The sequence below is a fragment of the Xenia sp. Carnegie-2017 genome, unplaced genomic scaffold (assembly GCF_021976095.1).
Source record: "Xenia sp. Carnegie-2017 unplaced genomic scaffold, XeniaSp_v1 HiC_scaffold_19, whole genome shotgun sequence".
Taxonomy (NCBI): Eukaryota; Metazoa; Cnidaria; class Anthozoa; order Malacalcyonacea; family Xeniidae; genus Xenia; species Xenia sp. Carnegie-2017.
The window spans coordinates 10,335,133-10,361,890 of record NW_025813481.1 but is presented as its reverse complement, the minus strand read 5'-3'; the positions used below and the strand labels follow the sequence as shown (position 1 = coordinate 10,361,890).

General features: G+C 36.4%; 2 protein-coding genes across 6 annotated transcripts; both read right to left on the bottom strand.

Moving 5' to 3' along the window:
- Positions 1 to 55: 55 nt before the first annotated feature.
- LOC124439243 (E3 ubiquitin-protein ligase COP1-like) lies at positions 56 to 19,592 on the bottom strand. 5 transcript variants are annotated; one of them, XM_046989469.1, is made up of 25 exons: positions 19,142 to 19,580; positions 18,901 to 18,960; positions 16,805 to 16,902; positions 16,101 to 16,174; positions 15,044 to 15,101; positions 14,735 to 14,787; positions 13,697 to 13,765; positions 12,718 to 12,777; positions 12,386 to 12,427; positions 12,229 to 12,302; positions 11,696 to 11,773; positions 10,264 to 10,339; positions 9,797 to 9,911; positions 9,362 to 9,497; positions 8,846 to 8,906; positions 8,429 to 8,511; positions 7,575 to 7,683; positions 6,877 to 6,958; positions 6,665 to 6,781; positions 4,077 to 4,194; positions 3,626 to 3,750; positions 2,362 to 2,450; positions 2,094 to 2,153; positions 1,970 to 2,014; positions 56 to 458 (listed from the first exon to the last, which is right to left on the bottom strand). In XM_046989469.1, the coding sequence occupies exons 1-25, from the start codon at positions 19,255 to 19,257 to the stop codon at positions 441 to 443; spliced, it is 2,016 nt and encodes a 671-aa protein (XP_046845425.1). In that variant the 5' UTR covers positions 19,258 to 19,580; the 3' UTR covers positions 56 to 440. The 5 variants fall into 5 exon arrangements, with proteins under 5 accessions (XP_046845425.1, XP_046845426.1, XP_046845428.1 ...); XM_046989470.1 differs by having other exon boundaries at positions 10,264 to 10,336; XM_046989472.1 differs by lacking the exon at positions 11,696 to 11,773 and having other exon boundaries at positions 10,264 to 10,336; positions 19,142 to 19,579.
- An 812-nt stretch (positions 19,593 to 20,404) lies between these two features.
- On the bottom strand, positions 20,405 to 25,320 carry LOC124439244 (endoplasmic reticulum chaperone BiP-like). Its single transcript, XM_046989474.1, is given in 6 exon segments — positions 20,405 to 22,009; positions 22,279 to 22,550; positions 22,928 to 23,118; positions 23,120 to 23,193; positions 23,643 to 23,979; positions 25,043 to 25,320. Coding segments are annotated over 6 exon segments (2,007 nt in total). The 5' UTR covers positions 25,183 to 25,320; the 3' UTR covers positions 20,405 to 21,016.
- Positions 25,321 to 26,758: the final 1,438 nt, after the last annotated feature.

The window sequence follows — 26,758 nt, the reverse complement described above, 5'->3', positions numbered from 1 at the left end:
AACACGAAGCGCGAAAAGCATGAACCTCAAAGCTCATTCTTCAATGGACAGCCAGTTTATCCGATGCAAAGCTATAATTATAGCAAGAGAAGGATCCTTTACATATTAAATATACAATTAATTTGTAATGTTTTTATTCACTTTGTCCTAATGATACCGGATAAAACTCTTTCTTTGTAGTGAGTATTTCTTTATGACTCTCAGTTTAATATGTACAAACCTTAGCAGGGATGATTATTTTCTGTGACGTCATCTACAGCGAATGTATCGGACGGAACGCACATTACAGACAAAGAACACGAATGAAGTTATTTTGAAAATAAGTTAATATTCTTACATACATATGAACTAAGTTCAGAAAATTGTACATTCTGCAAGACTTCGTCGACAACGCAGTCCATTTTTGAACCTTTACCTTCAAACAACACCAACTGTTCTGACTAAACAAGCTCCAAGACCTGAGGGAGGGCAAAAGATGGACATCAGCAATGCCTTTGTCAATACAACAACTTAATGGTCAGCCTTAACGCGCAGTTGCAAGATCAATGCGTCATATAACGGAGACATGAAAATTCCACAAGATGCACAACACATCAAACACGTAAACTAACAAACAAGCATTTGTAAAAATATTCCGTCAATTTTCTATTTCTGTTATGTGAAACCTACTCATCTAGTGGCGTTGAGAGCTTAATCTTGCAAGCCGGATGGGGGTTCGCAAGCGCTAAAGTTGAGAGACCTCAACGGAGGTTCGGGTTCGGGAGCGGACCCTATTAAAAAATTTTTTGTACGCTCTTCAAAACGCTTTTTTCCCAAGCAGGTTTCATGATAAGCTAAAAACCACACGTTTTAAAAAGGCAGCTTCCATTTAGATATTTCACCAAGTGTATTCAACTTTATTTCATCGACATTGATGTTTGATGGTTTCTGTTAATAATACAGACTTTGCTTTCAGCACGTTTACAATAAGCAACTATTTAGAATCCATAACCAGCCGACAATCATATGATAAAGTATCATAAGAAACGTCCTCCGAATAAAAAGTTCCATGTTCAACATAATATTTGTCATCATAATTTGAAATAAATTCGAAATATTATTGTGTAAAAACTGTCTTTTTTCTTTCTCAAATATTGAGTTGAACATGGAACTTTTCATTCGGAGGATGTTTCTAACTATTTAGAAGGCTGTTTGAAATTAACTGACTGTACATCCCCAATTTCTCTTCAAGTTTTGAAATGTCCCTAAATTAGTATTTGGAATGCTTGAGGGAAGGGGGACGCATGCCCCTATTCTCCCAGTACCCCCTCCCCCATCAGCGACGCCACTGCTGCTAAGTAAATTTCAAAGCACTTCCAACATTCATTTCTACTAATATCGATATTGCATTAGCTTAATGCAAAATTCGCACGACATGACTTAATATACGTATGGAATTATTACGCCAATTATTGAGGGCAGTTCAATGATGAAAGCAAAAACAAAAATTGTTACGCAAAGCATACATGTGGGTAGCCTGAATTGACAACGAGATTTAGACAACTGACGTTTCCAATCGCTTGCAAATAATGCATTTGAATGACATCTTGAGTTATTTGGTCTTAGCTACTGTAAGTAAAACAGATGCAGGTTATTGCATTCCTTTAGTCATAGCATGAGATATATCTTTACTATGTAAGTTTCAGTTAATAAGTTCCAGTCAAAAAGGTTAAAAGCACATGATGTAAGTTCTTTGTTTACTTATGTATCCAGTCATTGCGAACAATAATATGGATAGAAGTCGGTTGGTCGGTCGGCCGTTTTCTGCTTTTTGGCAGTAGAACATAATGGTTAGCCAGCGAACAGGCTACCCACTAAAATCGAAGAATAGCTACAAGAACCACGTAATAACAATAACAAAATGGCCTTTCTTCACACAAAACAAAATGCTTGTAGTCCAAATCAACATCATCCAAAGTTCGTTTCTTACCTTGATAGTTCCCTGACTATTTGCAGCCACGACGACATTTGATCCCTAAACAATATGACAAAAAAATATTTTGGCATTTGCAAAAAGCGCGGAAGTGATCACGTGATATAAAGATGTAACTCACAGTTCTCCACGATACGGCGCTAACAAATTCATTGGCCTCTTCGTCTTTTTTTTCTCTTTCCTCAAAAACAAAATAATGAACTATTCAAAATAGCAGTTGAAAAAAATTTTCTATTCATAATCACAGGCTTATCGTGATCTAACAAGGTAACGATCCCAAATATTTACGTAAAAAAGGCGAGCTCCTTGACCTTGCATGTTAATCATAACTCTATGGTATATATGTCAGGTTGTATGAACACAAAATGCTAAAAATAAATGACAATTACCAAGACGCTTCGCACGGTGTCAAACTTGAACGTTAACAACTGTTTCGAAAGACCTTTGTAGTACAAGTAAAGCGAGTTATTTTCACTGCCTGTGGGTAGAAAATGTATAAGAAAAGTCAAAATAAAACACTCCGAAAGTCGGTGAATGCCTTCAACACTGGAATATTGGCAGCAAACATTTAAACAATAATAGAAATGGTTATTAACACTTTCTTGGATAATATTATGACACAACGGGAATCGTGAAATGCAATAAAAAAAAGATTGATTGAAAAAACCGTGCAGGAAAGGGTTACAGTGATATGTTCGACAACGACAAATCACGTATTAATGGCCAAATTTACACTACCAACACAGTCTACATCACCAACACAGTAAACATCATAAACACAGTCTACATCATCAACATAGTATACATCACCAAAGCAGTCTACATCACCAACACAATCTACATAACTAACACAGTCTACATCACCATCACAGTCATACACAACCAAAACAGTCTATACCACCAACACAGTGTACATCATCAACACAGTCTACATCACCAACACAATCTGCAAAACTAACACAGTCTACATCACCATCACAGTTTTACACAACCAAAACAGTCTACATAACCAACACAGTCTATACCACCAATACAATCTACATCACTAACACAGTCTACATCACCAACACAATCTACACCACCAACACAGTACACACCACCAACACAGTCTACACCACCAACACAGTACACACCACCAACACAGTCCACACCACCAACAACACAGTCTATACCACCAACACAATCTACACCAGCAACACAGTCCACACCAGCAACACAGTCCACACCAGCAACACAGTCCACACCAGCAAAACAATCTACACCACCAGCACAGTCCACACCACCAACACAGTCCACACCACCAACACAGTCTATACCACCAACACAATCTACACCACCAACACAGTCCACACCAGCAACACAGTCCACACCAGCAACACAGTCCACACCACCAAAACAATCTACACCACCAGCACAGTCCACACCACCAACACAGTCCACACCACCAACACAGTCTACACCACTAACACAGTCTACATAACCGACACGGTCTGCAACACCAACAAAGTCGTTGAAGAATTTACATTATAATAATGTTATTTTAGGGGAATTTGTAATGATTGTGTGAGCTGAACTCATAACACCAACTTAAAAGAAAAAATCTTCTTCAATAAGCCAAAAAAAACATGTTTTCAAGACAGTCAATGTACGTACCACAGGCAATATAGTCACCATTTGTTGAAAGACCAACAAAATTTTTCTCATTTGAATGTCCTTTAAATGTTCGTAAACAGTGTGGTTTATTTATATTCCATAGTTTCAGCTGACTGTCAGTTGAACTAAAAATATAATATTTCTTTATTAATGATGGGAATTAATGATATTGGAGACAATAACGTTAATTAAACTGTGTTGATGATGTAGACTATGTTGATAATGTAGACTGTGTTAGTGATGTAGACTGTGTTGGTGATGTAGACTGTGTTGGTGATGTAGATTTTGTTGGTGATGCAGATTTTGTTGGTGATGTAGATTGCTTTTGGTGATGTAAACTGTGTTGATGATGTGCATTGCGCTAATGATGTAGACTGTATTGAAAATGTAGACTGTGTTGAAGACCGATATTGGTGATAACTTTCATAATCCAAATTGTACAATAACTTACGCAGAGACGATTTCTTCGGCACTGACAAATTTAGCATAAGACACAGCCTTGCGATGACCTTTAAAAACTGTCAGTGGTTTATTGCTGTTTCGGAGGTCATAGTAATGAACACAATGATCTGCAAAACACAACACGATTATTCTTGATTTGCCTGCAATGTGGGGGTATAGGCAAGAATGCACTTCAATATGATAAGAGATCTTGTCTTAAGATATTAGTGGTCTGATAAAGTCGTTGTCAGAAAGATGTTTAGTGCTATGTTATAAATAGCCAAGTCCGTAAATACCCGTGCATGTGCGCAGGCAGTCAAAATGAACGTTGCCAGTGGCGGAACAAGCTTGATGATTGAGGGGGGGAGAGGGCACATATTCATATATGTAAGTTATATTCCGCAGAAAACAATGAATATCAAAAGAACTTCAAACGGCAGAACATGAATATATGAATATGTACCCCCCCGGCCAATCAACATGTTTGCTATGCAGAACTGCTCACAAGCAAGAAAGAGTATTTAACAAATAGATAACATTTAACCGTTGTCTATACAGTTATAGACACACGGGTATGACGTCAATTGTGATAAAAACTAAAAAAGGGCCACGAGCCACGGGGGTTGATTGATTGATTTGATTAAACTTTATTAAAAAGAGGGTAACACGTGACACAACAAGTGTGAAAAACTTGTGGCCCTCAAACTAACAAACTACGAGATAAATTACAATTTAAAAACCAGAATTACACAAGACTAAAAATACTAAAAAACTAAATAATAAATTATTCTATGAGCATATCTGAATTAGTTTTATCATAAAGTTTCTTTTTAAAAAGTGTAGCTGATGAAAGTTTACGCATAGTAAGAGGTAGACTGTTCCAAAATCGACTTGCAGTAGCAGCAAAAGATCGCCCACCATCATTTTGTCTCTTCGTTTTGGGTAAACAAATAGTTAAGTCTTTATAACGAGTATTTCTATTGTGGCGACTGGCATTTGTTGGTAGAATATCAATAATATAAGATGGACAGTTACCATAGAAACGTTTATGACAAATCATGGCCTTTCTAATTTCCACTTCCTTACTAAAAGGTATCCAGCCCAATTTGGAAAAGAGTGGAATACTTCTATCGCGTGTTGAGGCATCTAGAATTACGCGAGCTGCTCTCTTTTGTAATTTTGTAATTTGATCCAAGTTATCTTTTGTTGTATTTGACCAAACACAGCTACCAAACATCATAGCAGATTTAATAGTGGCATTATAAAACGCAATGCGTTCATCCAATGGTAGATAATATCTTAACTTTTTAAGAAGGCCAATTCGTTTGGCTAATTTGGAACATAGCTTATCAATATGGGTGAGTGGTTACTTTTTGTTTTTATCACAAATGACATCATACCCGTTTATCTAAAACTGTATAGACAACGGTTAAATGTTATCTATTTGTTTTATATAATAAAACCAAAAAAATTTCCGAAACTGTCAAACAGTTTGCTTTCTTTGTCTCCCAACACTTGGAACATTGAAAAGTCTTGATTTTGCAAATATCACGCTTACGTGATGTATAGGATTGAAGAGACGCTATTGGCTAGCTTAATCACGTGATAAAATGTGATTGGCTAACAAAATAAACAAGCAATGGCTGATCAATTTTGTTGAAATTTTTTTATCGAAGACGAAGTATAAATTAATGTTTGAAAACCAGGTTTTTTCTTTTCTTTTTGCACAAATACGTTAACTGCCTCAACCAAGTCTTTGTGAATATCTTTATTTTCCCATTCAGGGAGGTATTGCGATAAATTTTCAAATATATCCGCCATTTGTTTGTTTTTATAAACATGAAATTTTCTGTGACGTCAATTCCGTGTGTATGTCCTCTTATAGATCATAGCTCTCGACCAATGAAATTGCTCAAATTCTTCTGGTTATTATATAAAATAGAGTACCACTGGGACAAAATGCAAAAATAAAAATAAGATATAAGTTACATGCACAACAAAAAATAATAGTATATTTATTATCTAGAGGATCCTTCTGGATACATGGGCTGTCCATGAAGGAATGCATATAAGGCCTATGCTTCGAAACCTTCGTGTTTATGTTTTTTATACGGAAACTTTCGTATGAAGAATGCAACTATTAAAATTAGATAGAGAGTATGATTAAATGTCCATCTTTGTAAACTATTCTTCCCTTGCTGCAATTGTAGCTTTGCACCTGATCTTCCCCGAGAAAATTATCTAGTCGAATTGATAGGCTAAAACACTTTCCCTGCTCTGAAGCAACTATACAAAGATGGGGGAGGGGCTAAGCTTATCAAACCAAATCTAGTAGAAATGGCATGTGTGGCCATATTGAGCCTGTGTATATAGCAAGCCCATAGAATATTTCAGTCCTTCTCGGATTTCATGTATAAACAATTACTAAATAAGCTAGCGTTAAAAAGAGCGCGGCAAAAAATTGTAATTGTTTTCAGGAATGTTAAAAATTCTCTGGACAGCAATTTCAATTTCCGTGTTTGAATCCAAACACGGACATCGACCAATCAGAGCACGCATGACTTCATAAATAAACCTCCACATATAATCGCCACAAACCTGCCGAGCCGAAAGCCAGGTGATAGCGACTTTCAGGATTGAATTTGACGCAACACACGTTGGCCTTCGCCTCTATACACGAAACAGAATGTTCGGTGCCGGTAGACCATAATTTCACTGAAAATATACCAAAGTTGGGGATCATATTTTCAAAAATTGATAATAATACGCGAATTATCCTTGAACATCGTAAAAGATCACCAAAATCAAACCTTTCGCATCGTCGGAACCCGACGCAAGCAGCTTGGGATCGACGTGATTGAAGTCGACACTCCAACATCTCTTTTCATGTTCCTGTCATAATAAGATACAATGATGAAAAGCTTTAAAAAATAGGACGCGCCCGCGATACAAAGCAAAGTTGTCGTCGTTCTTGGTTTCGGTTAGGTATTTATTTAGCGTAAACAAAGCCAACTTTGCAAGATTTAAAAGGAAAGGTAAGAACCGCGAAGTGCCGTTACATGTTTGTAGATGTAGATCGTCTAGGTGGGTGAAGTACTGAGAACGACATTGGTGTTAATGTTGACTGACGTTTCGACAACCTTAGCACTGGTCACCTTCATCAACATCTACAAACATGCAGCAACCGAAGGTAACGTGAAGGATTGTTTCACGCACTAGTGCTACGAATAACACGTATAAAGAAACACGATTTGCTTTCTCGCGGGTGCTACCCGTCTACCCGAAGCTTCTTTGCAACTCTGGTGTCAAATACAAAGTGTCGTTCAACACCATTCAGATGTACTTAGTGTAACAATTACAAAAGGAGTCACTTTAACAAAAGTAAATTGATGCAAATAAAGCACCTCAAAAGGTGTTATTTTTGCTATTTTCATTTAACACTTTTGGTGCGAAATTGACACATTTTATTTCATACTGCGAAATTCACGACAGCACAAAGATCATATACCTGAAACGAGCGATTTTTGGCTCCTGTAAAAGCATCCCATAACGTGACGGTACCCTCGTAGTCACTGCTTGCTAGTAAACCTTTGTGATAAGTGCTCCAGCATGTTCCGCTAAAAAAACATTTATTAATGTAAAAGCCGTAAAATGCGTGCGTGTTTGGTCTATAAATGAGTTTTTTGAACAAAAAACCAGGAGCGGATCGACGCTCATTTGAGAGGAAGGGTGCAGATTTTTCAACGGGTTGCATCATTGTCCTAGCTAAAGTTGCAAGGGCCTCGGACTATTGTAGATTTTTAGGCTTACAAATATGTAATCGAAACTTGCGCAACTGAAGTGTTATTAGCTTTTTAAGAATTTTTTATTAAGTATGTATATAATGAATCCTAGTTGTATAGCTGAACAGAACTTCCACAAATAATCAACAACGCTTCATAAAATACGTATCCAGCTTCTTTCACACATGAGAAACAAGTGACAACAAAATAAAGGGCAAATTGAGCTGGCATGACAAAGTAACTTCTTACTTTGCGTTTAGAAATTTATTTCAACTTTTAATGTTTCAATGAAAACGCACATGCTGGCAACTCAATTGCAAATGGTCGAAATATAAATTACGTTCCTGCCTTTGAAATAAGTTCCACTTTTTGCTCAGCCTTACTGTACAATTTCCTAGCCTCTAATACTATTATAATAACAGTCTACAAAAAGTAATACAATTTTAGATATTTTCTAGGGGTGCTAGAAAACTTAAGTGAGGTGCACCCCCCCCCAAAAAAAAAAAAATCCGCCCCGCAAAAAACAGCGAGAACGAAAACGAAAACATCTACTTCTCAAAGAAAAATCTAATATATTCACCTGATCTTTGAATTACAGACCATTTCAATAACAGGATAATGTACGTCAACGACATCGCGAATGACAACTCCGTATTCGAATACCTATTCAACACAAATTGAAAAGCGGGAACTTACTACACTTTCAGAAGCTTTCAATTGACTATGAATCTCTTTTCAACATACGTCAACACAAATCCCCTCCCCCCAGAATGCAGTGATTCCATATCTGAAGAGCATTTTGAAAAGCATTCCGCCAAGATCAGATCTATGAATCTCGCAAATCTCGTTTTTTAGTATCCAAATTGGATACTAAGCCAGTGATACATAGTATCAAAAATTAAAATCTGGTATCCCGTGGATAACGGGATAACGTAAATTTCAAGCCCTGTACATATAGAGCAATCATAAAAGTAATGTCTACGTTTATTAAGCCCACCTTGATTTTCTTCGTCACTCCAGCGATCGCAAAATAATCGTTGTCGCGATCAAACTCGATGCTAAAATGACAGAACACTCAAAATTCAAAAACGATCGGAGAAAACAAAACTATCAAACTTGTGTCAATGCTTAGCAGTAATGAAGCATCCATAAGTTTTAAATTGAACGGCAAAAAGTTAATTCCAGTACTACTAGTAAAGATGGAAATGCCGTTGTTCGTATTGGAATGAAAAATGCTTAAAGTTCCTAACATTGACCTGTCAATTACATGGTTCGTGCATTTGAAGCCAATTAATTAGATGGAGCAACATATTAAACAGTCACATATAAATGAGAATACTGTTCTGAAGAAAGTGGTATTTGCAACGGTAGCAAGGAATTTTGGAGTGCATTAGAAGAAGAGCTTGGTCTTAAGTCCTAATCGCGTCAATTTAGTAAAGTTGGACTGTTCAATATGGCGCCAATATAGTCTTTTGTTTGTTCGAGTTTCCGAAGCAGAAACAACAAGATTTACCTGGAAACGATGCTCGAGCCATTATGAACTTCACTGGCGTAGCTTAGTGTTGCCAGGGGACGAAATCCACTGAAACGTGTAAACTTCGACAAACTTTCCGTAAAAAATTCCAGTCCATCCGTGACGTCAGAGCCTCCTGTAAAGAAGGAATAGCAAACAATACAATACCATAGTATATAGGAAATATACAGCAGGTCCACTTCACTGTGCAGCTGGCTGCTGAATATTCAATTAGCTTTAAAAATAACAACAACATTTGCTCTTAAAATATGTCTTATCTCTTAACAAATTGACTTTCTTGAATCAAAATTAATTGAGCTCTACGCCGCAATATAGTGAGTTTACAGTAGTTCCACTTCGCTATATGTATTCACAATACGTGGTTACATACTGGAGTACCCTGAAATGTATACAATGGTAAATGTCCAAACCTACCCGGAATTTCACCTTGTCGAATGGCAAAATAACACTTTTCGAGATCGTCGAAATGCTGATGAACTCTTTTCCGCCTTGCAGCTAGAGTTGCACTCGACCAAAGGTGTTTAGCACCCTAAACAAGGAAAAAGTAGCGAAACCACATGAACAGCTTGTGTTATATATACAGTAAGTAAATTAGAGACACGCCGGCGGCTAGACCCCTTCCTCTCCCAATAAATCTGCCTTTATTTTGAATTTTAAAATTTGTCTCCGGATTTAAAATACCCAGTACCACCAACCAATACCCAGCATCTCTAACCAAATAACCATTATCTCCAAGTAAATATCAAGTACCACCAACCAATACACCTAGTATCACCAACTAATACACCCAGTATCTCTAACCAAATAACCATTATCTCCAAGTAAATATACCCATTATCTAACACACGCATCCCTGAAACTTTCAATGTCTTCCAACTTACATGTTGACTACCATTGAAGCCATCCTGTGGTAACTCATTAGGTTGCACGGAGTTATTCATATCGGAAGCACAACTGCTAAATAACGATAGAGAAAATTTGAGGATCACGTTCATCGCCAAGATCACTACGTAAGATATCTTACTACAGTCAAACCTTTATTAGAGAGCTTTAGCAAAGACTACGAGTACGACTACGAGTACGATTTACGTCACTTTGGCGCGAAAACATTGTTGCGACAACAAAAACACGTAGCTATCATCAATCTGAGTACGATGTTTTGTAAAAAATTCGTAGTCGCGACTACGATGTCTTTTTAAGCAAAGAAAGTAGGTATATTTCTTCATTCTGTAAGAAATTAGTTTACAGTACTATTTTCCAGCATCCAAGCTTTAATTTAGGACCTTTTTTGAGCGCAGATGTACATTAAAAAGGAAAATATGACCTGCAAAACTTTCATGTATTTCGTACGCAAAGTGAAAGGTAAACAAACAATAAAATAGTATAAATATATCGTACATAAAACTTAAAATAGTGAAGATTTTTCAGTCTAAAGACTCCTATATTCTCGCAAAATCAGTATTACCGATTCCTTGATATCATTATTGACAAATAGAGCCGTAGCTGCTTCGCAAACTTCTGTGTTTTACACAATAAAAAGGCTCGTTCTGTTGCTTATAGCTAAAACTAAATTTTAACGAAGCGACAAGGACAACAAACCTCCTCGTGCCATTCTCTTACACGGTCAAACTTCGTACTCGTTGTCGTAGTCGTACTCTTGCTAAAGCTCCCTATTAAGCGGACACCTTCGGGGAACGGACTAGTGTTTGCTTGATGGAGATGTGCGATTGATAGAGGTTTCATTATTAACTATATGAGATTAAATGTGGAACATAACGAAGTGTCCGCTTAATAAAGGATCTCCGCTAAATACAGGTTTGACTGTACAAGCAAAAACAAGTTCACGCTCATACTTCATGGAGCCTCATTGCAAAACAATAACATGGACGATGGAAATCATGGATTTTGTCGGTGGAAATTACGAGAAACTGTCAAAAACAAGTGGTGGATGCACAAAGGAGGGGAGCAGAGGAGAGAGAAAGAGTCCTTTTCTTTTTGTTAACTTCAATAGCAGAATATTAGTTATGCTAAACTCATTAGGGCATTGCACTCATATCCAATGAGTTCTACACATAGATATGTATAGTAAACTAGATAGATCATTGCAATACAACGCCCAATCAAAAAATTGAAAACAAAGTAATCGGGTTCTTATATTGTTATCACCTGATTACTAGGTCCCACTCGAGGAATGAAACAAAACTTTAATATACGACAGAACTATGATGACGACGTATTTGTGTTATTTTTGGAACTTAGCGCCATATATAAACATAGCAGATTTTATGGAAATATGATTAATATTATGATTACTTTTTCATATCAAGTGGGACTTTCCAATATGGCGGCTCTGGCTTCACAGAAATAGCGGAGTGCGATACCCAGTCTATTCTAAACATGCAGAGTTCATTTTAATGCAAACATAATAATTTGTGTTCTACTTGAGTTTTTTTGAGACATCCTGTAGATACATCTTAAAGTGAATGATTAGAGTACAGGAGTATCGTTATAAATTTATAGATATAGACTTGTCCAGGTTGGGGGAGTACCGAGAGGGACTGTCGGTGTTGACTGACGTTTCGATAACCTTAGTGGTAGACATTTGTCTCTGAGGATGACTACCGCTTGTTGAACGTCAGTCTACACCGACACTAACACAAACACCAACAATTCTTCTTGCAACTTCACTTACCCGGACAATACCTACATTTACAAGCATAAAAAGATGCATCCACGATGATTTATTTCAAATCATACTTTGAGTTTATTAAAATTAGAATCTGTTCGGCGTCGGTGTAAGCAGGAATTCAGTGTTACACACAAAAAATAGCACTCGTAAATTTTACCTTGCTGCATCTTCTTCTAGATTGGTGGGAAATGATTTCACCGTTGGAGTGGTTGGTACAGCGTGATACTGATCCTTAAAAATCCAAAAACAACCATTCTGTATCCCTCTTGTTTAACACGTTCGTATATTTCACAACATTCGTGAATATTTCTTACCAATATCGAAACGTGATGACTTTGGTGGACGGCTATGATATCCTATATGTGAAACATTTTAAGAAGATGTTTACTGTGTATACACACGCTCATGCAAACCGAGGAGACATTTTGGGAGAACTCGAGATGCGATCAGTGCAAGCCCGACACCGAGAATTGCACCTACCCGACCATCTACAACGAACCGCGTTGGGTGCACTAATCGCGCTATTTTTACGTTATATTAAGTTCAACCAACAGTTGTACGTCGATCAGTCTCCGCAAAAGATCCCGAGGCACATTTCAACTTACGGGTAAACAACAACCGGGAACAAAATGCCGGGATGACGTACCTCGACTCTTCTTAAATCGTCGTCAATAAGTTTCACTTCTTGCGTAAGTTGATCTAGTTGCTGAAAAATATATGATATCATTAGCGGGCGGACGAGAGACAATGTACAAAATTAGTGATGCACCGATGTAGGATTTTGCCTATATGCCGATTAAGCGACATTAAAATGACGATATTGTGACGATACCGATATTTTATGCCTATTTACGAAACTTACACATCATAAAGTATGCTACTTTGTGCCTCACCAGTGACTGTTCATTTGATAAAAAAAAAATATAAAATTCAAAGTGGTTATTTACATTGCAGTCAAACTTCACAGAACAATTGTCAAAGGAAATTGATATCAAGTGGAACTAACAAATTTTAAGTAGTTTTAATTTAACAAAAATTGTTAAGGTAACAGTGTTCTATTGTTAAACAATGATTCATTTTAATTGTATTTCTATTTGAATGAAATGTCTAAATATCTGTATTATGAGCAAGAAAAATACCGATAATTTTATGTTAGAGAAGATACGCCGCGACTGATATATAGATATCGGTGCATCACTAGTACAAATACAACAAATAGATAAACGAAGAAACAATGCAGTAAATAGTGAAGAAAATGACATCGTGTTGAACATGATAAGGTCTAAACTATGATGAGATAATCATGGAAATTGGTGATGCAAATTTATTGCCAAAGTGCATATGAATTTTGCATTTTGTGAACGAACTACGTTGAACATAGATTGCTCTAGGTAACGTTTAAGTAGAATTTCATTTAGAAACATTACTATCTATCGTATGAATTTTCTAGTAGCGAACTAGCCGGCAAACTTTGTTGATCGCGTTATATGTGAATTTAAGACATCAGCTATCGTTACACATTTCTTTAGAAATCTATCGTTTTTTACGAGATCAAACACAGAAAAATTTACGTGACTGAACCAAATTTAGGGGCTGGCTAAGCGCACGGAAATTTCCTCACCAACCTCTTGTTTATGTCTTTTGACTTGTTTCAAAAAATCTTTCAGTATCTCATTTTGTGTGGCAGTGCTGTCCTGAGTGAAAGAATTGAAACATAAAACATCTATTACTGAGAGGAAAAACAGTTCATTAAGTCACTTCCATTTTAATTTCTTGGCTAACTACGAACGTTTGCAAACACGACAAATTTGAGAAAAAAAACAACAAAATTTATCATTTTAACACAAATCACAAGATAATTGCTGTTCCCAGTTAAATGATATTTTTAGAATGAAATTAGGGATGAAACATTGCCCAAATTAGGATAGCTTCGCCATATCCCTGGTTGTACTTGTTTCAATAGTTTATACTCAAAAAATCTAACCAAAACACCCTTAAACTAGGGCAGCTTTCTATATTTTGGGTAGCAATTGTTTCTGTTATTTACACACAGAAAATTTGACTAAAACACTCTCAAACTAGGACAACTCCCTATATCCCTGGTTGTACTTGTTTCAACAGTTCATGCGGACCCAGATAATCTAATCAAAAACCCCTAAAACTATGACGGCTTCCTATATCTCTGGTTTAACTTGTTTCTATTGTTAATCACGGAAAATCTGACCAAACACTCTCAAACTAGGACTGCTTCTTTCAATTGTTCATACACAGACAATCCAACCACAACGACCTCGAACTAGGACAGCTTTCTACGTCTCTGGTTGAACGTATCACTACAGTTTACACACAGAAAACATAAACAGAACTCCCTCAAAATAGGACAGCTTCCAATGCCTCTTATTGTACTAGTTGCTATTACTTATAAAACAGTAAAACCTTTTCAAAACACAACAAAACTGACAAATCTACCTATACTTCTGATTCTCTTTGTTGATACTAATGAATACCTAAAAAACACACTCAAACTACGGCAGCTTCCTGCGTACATCCCCAGTTGTACACTTGCATATTTTAAGGGAGCCACACTAAATCTCGTACTTGTTCTCGTTTGCTAAAGCTTTCGAAGGAAATTTGAAGGGCAAATGATGAATCAGATTGTTTACCGCTTCTAGTTGGTATTTTCTCACTGACAATATTTCCAATAGCGAATTGATATCTAAAGGTGAAGAAAACCGATGAACTTTTCTTCATCAACAGCAACAGTACAACAGCAACAGTACAACATAACGGACAACTTCCGTCCGTCCTGTAGTTATCAAACAAGACAGTATAGGTTCAAGTTAAAAACAGGTTTGTTGCATTACTTCCAGACCCGTCACAAGTATTACAACCTATCAAAATCGTCATGACTAATCCAAGATTACTTCAAACATAGACGGACGTTGCATGCAGGCCAACAAGATTCATATTACCTGACACTTTAAGATTCGAATCGCCGCATACAATTTCTTGAAGTTCCGAAAAATTAAACTAAAAATATGAAATTAAAAAATGAAACTCAAAACACTCCTAGCAATAATTATTTCCAACAATCGTTTCAGAGTTAAAATCTACAACATAAAATGTTAAGATTAACAGTTGCACAGGTTGCGAATCCTGTTTATATAGTCTCCAAAATTTAATAGAAATCGATCTTCAAAGATGGTGGACTAGGTTATGAGAGATCGTCTCAATTCTACCGTATGTCACGAGGATTTCAACACGGTGTACTTTGCTATCACACAAAATTAACGCTAGAAATTTCAATTTGTGCTTCAATCAGGTAACAAATAGAAGCTATTTACAGCTACAAAGTATATATTTTCTTTAGTATAATTAAAGCCTGCAACGATGTAAGTACCAAGATCATGTCGCTGCATTTGTGCCATTTAGATAGCTCAAGCTACTTTAAAACTTTTACATGTTTGAAGACGTAGATTGTCCTGCTTAGTATAGTCCTGAGAAGGACTGTTGATGTCGATGTTGAATGACGTTTCGACAACCTCAGCGGTAGTCATCTTTGGTTTCAATTGTGGAGTAAAAGTCAGATTCGCCGAATTTGTTGTCTGGTTCATACGTCATCTTATTATGTGTAGAGTAAATGAGTGGTTTTGACGTATGAACTATACAAAAAATACGGCGAGCCTAACTCTTACTCTTCACTTGACTCTGAAGATGACTACCGCTGAGGTTGTAGCAACGTCAGTCAGCAATAACACAAAAAGTCTTTCTCAGAACTTTAAGCACCGCACTCAGAATCTAAAATGAGGAATTTCGTCACATTATCTTGTGTATTTAATGTATTCGACACATGTAAAGTTCGATGTTTGAAACGGGCCATATTTAGCACCGTTCACGCCTAATCGCCGCAGCATTCAAAATCGGAAAAATCAAACAAGCACCGCCGCGCTAAAGCGAACATTAAAAGTAACGCCAAGTTCAATTACATAGAAGAAAATTTATCAAAAAACTAATGTTTACGCTACATACTTCACTTAAAGGTTGATTAATTTGCATGTTCCTTCCAACTCTTTGCTGTTTTCTTTTCAATATAAGATCATTTACTACAATTTAAAAAGAAAAAACCTTCGATGTACACTACGTATTCATCAGACATGGAGTATATACGTAATTTTAAAATTTTGCTCTACAGTCGAAGATGGATCCACGATAGTTTTGTTGCAGGGTATAACACCTTTATACTAGATTGGTTAAGATTTGGGTATCTACATGTTCTCATGACATGTCAGATATCTTTCCGTTTAAGTCTGCTACTTTCTATTATAATTGGGATATTATTATAAGTGTGCTCGTAAAACACTAATTACAACTGATTTTTCTCATCTGTTCTGTAATTTAGAATTTCCTAGGAGCTTTGATTAGCACCCCTCCTGCATCCCTTCAAGTCAAGGCTGGGGCATCCCTTCTGCAACTCCTACAGTAAAGGCTAGGGGGCTCAACCTGTCTAGTCAAGGCTAGTGGGCATCCTTTATGCACCCCATACAGTAAAGGCTAGGAGGTTCCACCCGCCTGCATCCCATGGGCAAGACTAGGGGAAGGTCACCCCTTCAATAAACCTGACCCTCTTCTACAGTCAAAGATTTTATAATTTAAGAAAGTACACCTGAATGCCCACGTAAATAAACCTCGAACTGAATAGTTGAGGAAATGCAAGGAATTATTCCAACACTTACAAAGGAAATTGGGAAAAATCTGATCTTGCTTGTCGATAACAAAGTTACATTTTGGACATTTGTTGCTTTCTTGGAGGCTTCGACAAATACACTTGTAACTAAATGACAGAAAAAAATTACTGATACGTCACATCAAATGTTAACTCAAGTCAAATGGTGAGAGTCCTTACGATATTCGATGAAGTTTAACATGTTGGTCAAATTTTGATTCGATAATTTTATAATATCAATAATTAATAATGATACAACGTATATGTTATTATTGATGGATAAACTATCAAAAACATTTTTTTCATGAACTACAGTTATTTTTCATTAGCCATTGAATATGATTGTATTGGTACAAAAACATGCCCCTTTTGGAAATTAACTTTGTTCGATGAGGCCTGATTTTCATCCAGTCATTCATTTACTCAATGCATAAATTTTATGGCAAATTTATGCTGGCTTCAACACAAAGTTAAAGCTAAACAATGCCAAGTTGCTAGATTTCCTCAATTCAAAATCGATGCCATTACTAACTATGCTGGATGTGATTGTAGCCAGACTACAAACAGAATCTTGCTTGACTAATACAAATTTCAAGCATAGATAAGTAAAAACTCAAAAAAGATAAAATTTAGCTCTTGTGCATTTCTGTTAGTCATAATCCCATTCTTTGAATTTTGACTTAGCATTTTCTTCATAATTGCCTACTTGGCTTCACAAAATTGAGAAGATTCTTTACAAATTGCAAAGTTTGAGCAGTTAAGTTGCACCCTGCAGCTTATACTTTGATAGAATTATATTGAAAAACACCTGTATGTGGTAGGCAAAATTTTTATATCTGAGGAAATTCATCATCGATGGCATTGTTATGAGCCGTTTGAATTCAACTGACCTACTATGTTTGAATTTGTGGTGCCAGAATGGTATTATTTATTTACACTCAAGGATGGCAGAAGTGAGGGGTAGTATTTAGATATGTGTGTAAATAACTATTACATTCTATTGAAATCAACTGTGACTGCAGATTATATACTATCAAAGGACAATCAGAGAAGGAACCCTGGAACCAAGGAAGGAACCGTGGGCACAATAAAATTTTGGAGTCCTTTCTCTGTGTCCCACAGACACACATTACAATTCCCTTTCCTTTGCTTTGTTTAAATAGAAAACTGGTAGTGGTTAGCCAGTTTAACAAGTCTATTGGGCAGAAAATTGCAATTGAATTGCAGCCACAATAATCATAATGCATGCATAAGATATGTGTCAAGCAAAAAAAGATTTATGCATTGGCCCGGCTACTTATTCCCTATACTAGGATCATTTGATAATACAGATTACAGCTCGGGACCTTTTCACTTCACCAAAAACTATTTCCTAGGCACGGAAGAAGATTTGAAAAATATAGCAAAAGCCTTATTTCCCAAGTACGCATTTCAAACATAAATAGAGCTCAAATGAAAGCAAATATGACAATGATCATACTTTGTCCCCAAATTAGTAGACAAATCATTTTACTTTTTCCTCAAAATTCACCATAGTTTCCTAAAGAAGTCATCAATATATTAACTTAAAAAAACAAGTATTGCTTGTTTGGGTATGTATTTGGAAAGATTTTGTACCCACAAGCATGAAACCCTTAATTTCTCCCACAGAGATAACACAAGTTTCCCAATCCCCCAGGTTGGAGAGAAAAGAGAAGTTTTTTATGCCAAAATGTGTATTCAATATATTGTAGATAAGTACACTGCCAATTGTTTTGTTTGTCTATAAACATTCTTTTTTTATGGACAACGGCGTATAAACACATGAAATGTCTGAGCAGAAGGAAAGAGCGACTTAATAAGACAATTATCTCAAGTAACTGGTCATATTCCCTTGGTAATAGGTCCATTTCAAAACGATATAGACAAGTGCTGTTCATTAGATGCATCGCGTGCATGTCATGTAACTTCGATAAAAGCGATAAAAATTTAATCTTTTGTCGTTTCGATGCTTGAGCATGAGATTAAGGCAAATTATAGCATCAAAAATTGATTTTGTCCGTATTTATTGAGTAGAAGCCGTCATTTTAGTTAATATTGAATAACTCAAAACACATTGACACTCACCAAAAGCTGTGGCCACACTTAGTCATATGAGCCTCTTCAATTGTATCAAAACAAATCGGACTATAAGGGAAAGAAGATATACTTCATTATACAAATACTTTACGTTCAATACGCTAGTTCTTCAAGTACATTAGAGCGTTTGCAGGGTGTTTTATAAAGCATATAATAAAAATTCATAACGGAACTCGCTTGCAAATCTCATATTCTCCAACGCAAAGCTTGCAAAAGCAAAGAGACATACCACACAAAATCGCTGTCCTTGTCGCTAAAGGAGTTTAGTATACCATCATGAATAGGTGGATGAGGTCTCTTGCGCCTTCGGCTGCTCGTTGCTCTGTCACCCGCCGAAGCCGACATGTGCGTTCAAGACGGTGTCTGTCTCCAACAACCAACTTAATTCAAGCTTGTTCAGTTCATGTACAAAACATCCCGCATATTTTAAAGTAAACGAAGTACACTTCAGTTTTGCCTCTGTTACATACAAATAAACATCAGGTATCCCGTGAAGTGTTCTTGCTCAACAAGGACAAGCAAGTTCAGTATCCGTCCAACTGCAATACTGCAATTTGGCAACGAGAACAGAGAGCTATGCTTTCACCTCCCACGAGCTTTGGAGTTGCATGACGTCACTTTGGTGACGTCACTTTGTTTCTGATAACCACATAACCATGGCCCATAACCTTGCCCTTGGCACACTTGGAGCCTCTTATATTATTGTCTTTGTAGAAAATCAAAAATGGCTGGCTTTTAAGTAAAAGAATTTAAAAACATCGATGGGAAGAAATCGACGGAAAGATATTGCACTTAGTCGGATTGCACTTCGGCAAGTCACAATGTCACTATGAACTCTTCGAACTCACGATGTGTCACGCTGAGTAAATCATTGATGCAAATCCCTGAGAAGATTTAGAATAGTTAACCTTGAATTGTTGACCTCGCTGTAAATCATATGACGCCTCGGCTTCCTTTCTCCACTTTACCAGTCTCCCTTTACGCAGACGGCAACGTCTGTTAATTTGATTATTCACAAATTTTTCAATGTTCTTGCTAGCGCTCTGCATTGCACTTTTTCAAATTGAACTTCCAAACAGAAACTATAACTATAAATATCAATCACGGTAATAATTTAAACTTCCGCAAACTCTATCTATATAAAGCAATTTCACTTGCATGTTTCAAAAGAGAATAATCTGAACAATTTGTTAAAATGCGCCTCGACTCCACAGATTCTTCAACACAATATGTAGTTCGATTTCTTTGACAATATAGGAATAGTAACATTACAATATTGATAGCCTGCCTTTACATCCTCAATTCGTAATTTTATTATTTTTATATTCCATAAATGTGCTTGTTGCAGTAATATTTGAATGAAGATATAATCTCAATTTCAAACTCCTCCTCCGTAACTGGACACCCAGACAACCCACAGTAACGAACTGCATCACTCAGACGAAAGCGCTCCTCAAAGTTCTTCGAGAATTCATAAAAAGATATGACTCTGTTAAAAAAGAAAATGTTTTATTTTCCATTTTTATTTTTTTATTCTTAATGGATTATGGAAATAAATGGACTCTTTCAGACACAAGGCAAACAGGAATGGCAGTATAACTTTCAAGACTTTCGTACTAAAAAGAAAACTGTTTTATCCTATATAAATGTTAAGAAATAATAATACTGTCGAAAAATAATCGCACTCGGCTGAGTTGTTCTCGGGAATAAATTATACATTACAACTGAAAATCACTTCCACACGTATTAAACTCCACTTAAAAAGCTCAACAATGAAATATAGACTTAACCGATAGAAATTTGCGCAATTTAATAGATTAATCAGCTGGTATTTCTACAACCGTCTATTAGTACAACGACCGTAAATGGCAAACGCTAGACCATGCAAACGGGATAAAAATGTGTGTGAACGTGTTTTTGTTAATATTATGGAATCCACGCGTAAATGATCCATAAAAATATACTTTATAGCTTCTGATTAGCGGCGACACGAACAAACCATTTTACAAAACTCGAATGATGCCCAAAACACTGTCAGTTTCAAATCTTAATTTACAACAAAGTTTCGTGAACAAACTTCATTGTCATCATCGGGCGTAATTGTCTATAATTCGTCTTTGTCTTCTGGTTTCTCTTCACCACCAGCAGCGCCCTCACCACCTGGTGGAGGTGCACCCCCGGCGCCCTGATATAGTTTGCTAACAATTGGTTGAACGATATCCTCAAGTTTCTTTTTCTCGGCTTTACAGTCCTCGGCATCGGCATCCTTGTTGCTATCCAACCAGCTGATGGCATCCTCCACAGCCTTAGAAACAGTCGACTTATCATCCTCCGAAAGCTTACCGCCGAGTTTCTCTTTATCACCAATTTGATTCTTTAAAGAATACGCGTAACTTTCGAGTTCGTTTCTCGATTCAACTTTTTCTTTCACCTTTTTGTCCTCGTCCGCATACTTTTCGGCATCGTTGATCATTTTCTCTATATCTTCGGGAGTGAGTCGGTTTTGATCGTTCGTAATCGTAATTTTCTCTTTGTTTCCCGTGCCCTTGTCTTCGGCAGACACTCGGAGAATGCCGTTCACGTCTATTTCAAACGTGACCTCTATCTGAGGAGTACCTCGCGGAGCTGGGGGTATACCAGTCAAATCGAATTTGCCCAAAAGATGGTTGTCTTTCGTCATTGGACGCTCCCCTTCGAAAACTTGAATGGTTACCGTGTTTTGATTATCGGCAGCCGTCGAGAAGATTTGCGATTTCTTCGTGGGAATAACAGAATTTCTGGTAATAAGTTTCGTCATCACGCCACCAACAGTTTCGATACCCAGAGTAAGTGGGTTTACATCAAGAAGTACGACCTCTCCGACGTCTTCCTCTCCGCTGAGAACACCAGCTTGAACTGCGGCTCCATACGCAACGGCTTCGTCGGGATTGATACCTCGACTTGGCTCTTTGCCATCAAAGAATTTCTTGACGAGATCTTGAACTTTGGGAATACGGGTTGAGCCACCAACCAAGACAATTTCGTGAATATCACTCTTCTTCAAGTCAGCATCTTCCAAAACTTTCTTCACTGGTTCCAATGTTGATTTGAATAATTTCTAAAAAAATATGTAGAAAATTATATTACTTGAAACGACAAAATTTTTACACTACACCATACGAAACACGTCACGTGACACATGACAATATATATGAATTTGTGGTACAGAATCGATTCATACAGATGAACGCGAATAACAGAAACACAAATTTCTCATGAAAACTTTACATGCGTAGCAGTGTTTGACTAGACTTTCCATTTTTACTGAGTAAACATGTTCGTATCAGCTACATAGGTATAATAATACAGAAGTCAAGACAACCCTACCATGTTGATTTCCTCGAACTTGGCCCTCGTGAGCGTTTCCGAGAAATCCTCGCCTTCGAAAAATGATTCAATTTCTATCCTGGCTTGATGTTGTGCGCTCAGTGATCTCTTTGCTTTCTCGACTTCCCGACGGAGTTTCTGCAATGCACGGTTGTCTTTGCGAATATCCTTGCCTTTCTTCTTCTTGTACAGCTTGATGAAGTAATCCATCACATTTTGATCAAAGTCTTCACCTCCTATTGGGAAAAAATATAGGTCGTCATCAGTATGGTCTTTTATCTTATACTCTGTTAATTACCATAAAATTATTCATTGGTTTGCGTACAGATATGATTCAATATCATAATCGTCTAGATAAGCTTTTGATTTCTCCTACAAAATATTATGTTGCAACTCAAACTCAATTCAAGGATGGACGCACGATGGTTTTGTAAAAGAAGGGAAAGGGTTTGCTCTAGTTTGGTTAGATTTTAGTGACTTCTTGTTGCCACAGTATGACTTTTTAATAGGTAAATTTTAGAAAGTGTTAGCTTAACGAAAAAACGCAATTGCTTTGCTAATTTTTTGTATATAAGAATTTGTGGAAATCAGCCCCACTTCCCCTAAATTCATCTTTAAGTCCTGCTCCAAATGTTTCTCTATTTAAAACTTGATGAAAACATTTAGTTGTGTCGTCCAGACAGTGAGCACATCAAAAATTACCACCACAAGATCAAAGACAAAGATGTTCTCTCCTTCTTCTTCTCCTCCAAGTATGCAATGGCGGCAGCGGTAGGCTCGTTGATGATCCTCATCACAGTTAGACCAGCAATTGCACCAGCATCCTTTTTGCCTGTCTTTCGCATCATTGAAATGCTTGCGGTACAGTCCGACAGCATGGGTCACTTCTTTCCCAAGTAAGCTTCCGCCAGTTTCCTGATGACAAATGAAGCAATCAATGAGATGCTGACAATGCTAAAGATTGGTTTAAATTTTGAAAGCCAAGCTTGATGCCATTAAACTCATGACTAGGAGACTCTTAGTATTCAAAGTAAAAAAATAAAGAAAAGTTATCATATTTTGACAATGGTTAGCATTAAATGAAGATATGATCTTCGCACTTTGATGGACAATTTAAGTCGAATCCCGTTGAGTCACCTGATTTTTTCAGGTCCTGAGACGATTGCTTAAATTGTCCAGCAAAATCGAAAAGATCATATCTTCATTAATTTCAAACACCGCACTGCATAAAACATTCATAATGGTTAGCATATTGAAATGAAATGAAACTTGAATGCTTTACAATTAGTCAAGCAGACAAAAAAAAAGAGTTAAAGATACTTTTGAAAGAAATATTTTTGCTGTTTGTACGACATTGCTATTACCTTCATCTTGCTCAAGACCATAGCACTGATTTCTTCAGCAGCAAATTCTTTTGTTTCTCCTTTAACATCAAGTTGAACATGTGGCTTGTCGTTCTTTTTGACCAATTTGAAGGGAAAGAATTTCAGATCATGTTGAACTGATGGGTCATCCCAGTTTCGACCAATCAGACGCTTTGCATCGAATACAGTGTTCTCTGGGTTAGAGGTAAGTTGGTTCTTGGCACCATCACCAATTAAACGTTCACCTTCTGGGGTAAATGCCACATATGAAGGTGTGATTCGGTTACCCTGGTCATTTGCAATGATTTCAACACGGCCATTTTTGAATACACCAACACTGAAAAACAGAAGTCCTCCAAATTAATAAGCTTAAGTCAAAAGAACCAGTAAACAATGTATTAATTATTAAAGATTTGCAAACAAATCTTCCTTTACTATGATGGCCAAATCAACGAAATTAAATACCGAACAAATGTTGATCAATGATTGTTTGCTTGCACAAGAAAATATGCCAAGCTCATGAAGCTTGAAATTTTAGGGCAGTTACCAAGTGGACACTACTTTAAAATATGCATATTTCATCGTGAATACCAATATGAATACCACAGGTCAAAAATCAACTTATATCTGTGGGATACCCCTATTGTAACAATATTGAAGTATTTTAGGAATAAGCTTTATTTTTCTATATTAACCAGAAAATTTTCCATCATCGATGCATATGAACGTTATTTCCCAAATAATCAAGTCAATAACAATGACATAATGAGAAAATTGACAAATTCCAATGACTTTAGTCAATAAAAGCTACTAACACCTTACAATCAACGAAATGAAATACCGAACAAATGTTGATCAATGATTGTTTGCTTGCACAAGAAAATATGCCAAGCTCATGAAGCTTGAAATTTTAGGGCAGATTAATCAGTGCAAAATAAAATGACATGTGTCCATGTTGTACTTTCTTGGGTTGAAGCAAAATTGTTTTATTTACACTACAAATATGACACATCAAATAAAAGGAGAAATGATTTTCTTAAAATTTAAAGACAAATTTAAAGTATTCTCAGTTCGTTAGGTAGCAAACTTAAATCCTTTATAGAAATCAAACAGCAGGTAAGGAACTTACTACCAGAAGTATCTAAAACTTGAAACAAGCCTACGAGTACGTTTGGCTCTCATGAGCTGTTATGGACTGGTCAGCATACTTTGAAACTAAAGTCAGATAAATGCTGTGGGTTTTAAAGGTTACAATACACCGAATAGACAAAATTGAAGAGCATAACAAATACAAAACAATTCAGGAAAAGAAGCCAAATTGATATGCTCAACCGTTTTACTACAGTCTCACTATATTAATTTGTCTTTGAATAGAGGGACTGGAAAAAATTTAATCTCACCATGAATAAGTAGTTCCCAAATCAATTCCAATCACAGTTCCCACATCTTTCTTGTCTTTTTCATCCTTTTTTTCCTCACAGTTTACAAACCAAGGGTTGACGGCAAAAGCCAGAAGTATGATTCCAACTACACTTTTCATTTTCAAAAATTCTCGATGTATAATACGGTATTCCTAGTTTTGAAATCTTTACAAAACAACAAGAGGTAGAGTCGTTCAATTCATGAGTAAGTGCAAATTTGCAGCTAGTTTATATCTTCTTCAATTGGCGTGTGATTCGGTCATTGGTCAATTCTATTCCCGTGGCTCAATCTCATTGGTCAACGTTTCATACTTGCGCATCAGAAGAATGCTGACGAATGCATACTACATACAGGGCTATGATGTCGTGGCTCTTTGAACGACGTCCAGCGCATTTCCTGTCCGTCAATTCGTGATGAAATTGACATTTGACAATTTTACGTACAGTGCATTTTATTTGTGATATGAGTAAAGAATGACATTCTTTCGTAAAGATTGCTTAGAAAAACAAAAGAAACAAAAGAAACATCCATACTCCACAAAAACAATCAGTTTAAAAATTTTATAAATTACTGCATTGTCGTGAGCTTTTCTAATCTTCACGTGGAAAAAATTACGAATTGCATTTGTTTCAATCCACAATACTTGAACAAGTTAACTTTTTAAAAAGAGGCAGACTTTGCGATGTTAATATTTAGTAATGTCCAAAAACACATCCCGTGACGTCACATTGCGTAGCAAGTCACCAGAAAATTACAAATAATCTTCAGTTTCCTGGCAAATATTTAATGAAAAGCTTGAGCAGAATTTTATAACTTTAGCAGTTCAAAAAGATGGGAAACATACATGACAATTGAATTTCAATTATGCAATGCTACGTCTCGGTGTAAATTGGAAATGGCAAAAACCTATGTCTCCTAAATGAGGAGACATTAATAACTGTTTTTAAGAAAGCCCAAAGCTACTTCAAAAGTTCAGCTACTTGAATATAATTTAAATTGCATATAATTAACTTTCATTTCATGGTTCTTTAAAACTTTTTTCTTGCTGAGCAATCAGCCCCTTTTCATTTTATAGGCACTTCACTCACAATGAAAACAAAGCATTTATACGTAGACTACTTCAGTGACTTTAATGCTAATTATATGTATATAAAATCTTATTACGATAACTTTGAATAAACAAGAATGCAATTGTACTTGTATGACGGTGTATCAAATCAAAAAATCTTCTGAAGGTTATTTGTCCTCAAGGGGGACGTCTGACTATTGAAAACACGACAGTTGACTGGGTAAACCACAAAAACAAAGGGACTCAATAGACCATGACCTTGACATTAAATAAGAGTGGTCTTTATTCACGTGTGTCATATAAGTCAGAAATGTGTTAAGTGAAAATCTGTGTCCTAGAGTAAGAAAAATTAAATATATTCTATTCTTATAACATGGCAGTCATGCTTTGGCCATTTGATTTTAGGAAAAATTACTCCGATTTGCACTGAAAATAGAACAGTTCATGATACGAAAAATGTTAAAAATCATATTAATTCGATGGTTGAAAAGGAATGCGTTGAAAATAGAAAAAATAGACGAGATAGACTGCAAATGACCTAGTGGCGTGACATTTTGGAACATCAAAGAAACCATCTTATTGGAAAAATTAGGATTTGATCCCCATAAAATTTCTTACATTTGAA

Coding starts and splice junctions, on each gene's coding strand:
- LOC124439243 (XM_046989469.1), bottom strand. CDS start 19,257: ATGTCGGCTTCGGCGGGTGACAGAGCAACGAGCAGCCGAAGGCGCAAG. Junction 7,684..8,428: donor GTCTGTAATTCAAAGATCAG/GTGAATATATTA, acceptor ATGTTTTTTTAG/CGGAACATGCTGGAGCACTT. Junction 4,195..6,664: donor CCTGGCTTTCGGCTCGGCAG/GTTTGTGGCGAT, acceptor TGTGTTTTGCAG/ATCATTGTGTTCATTACTAT.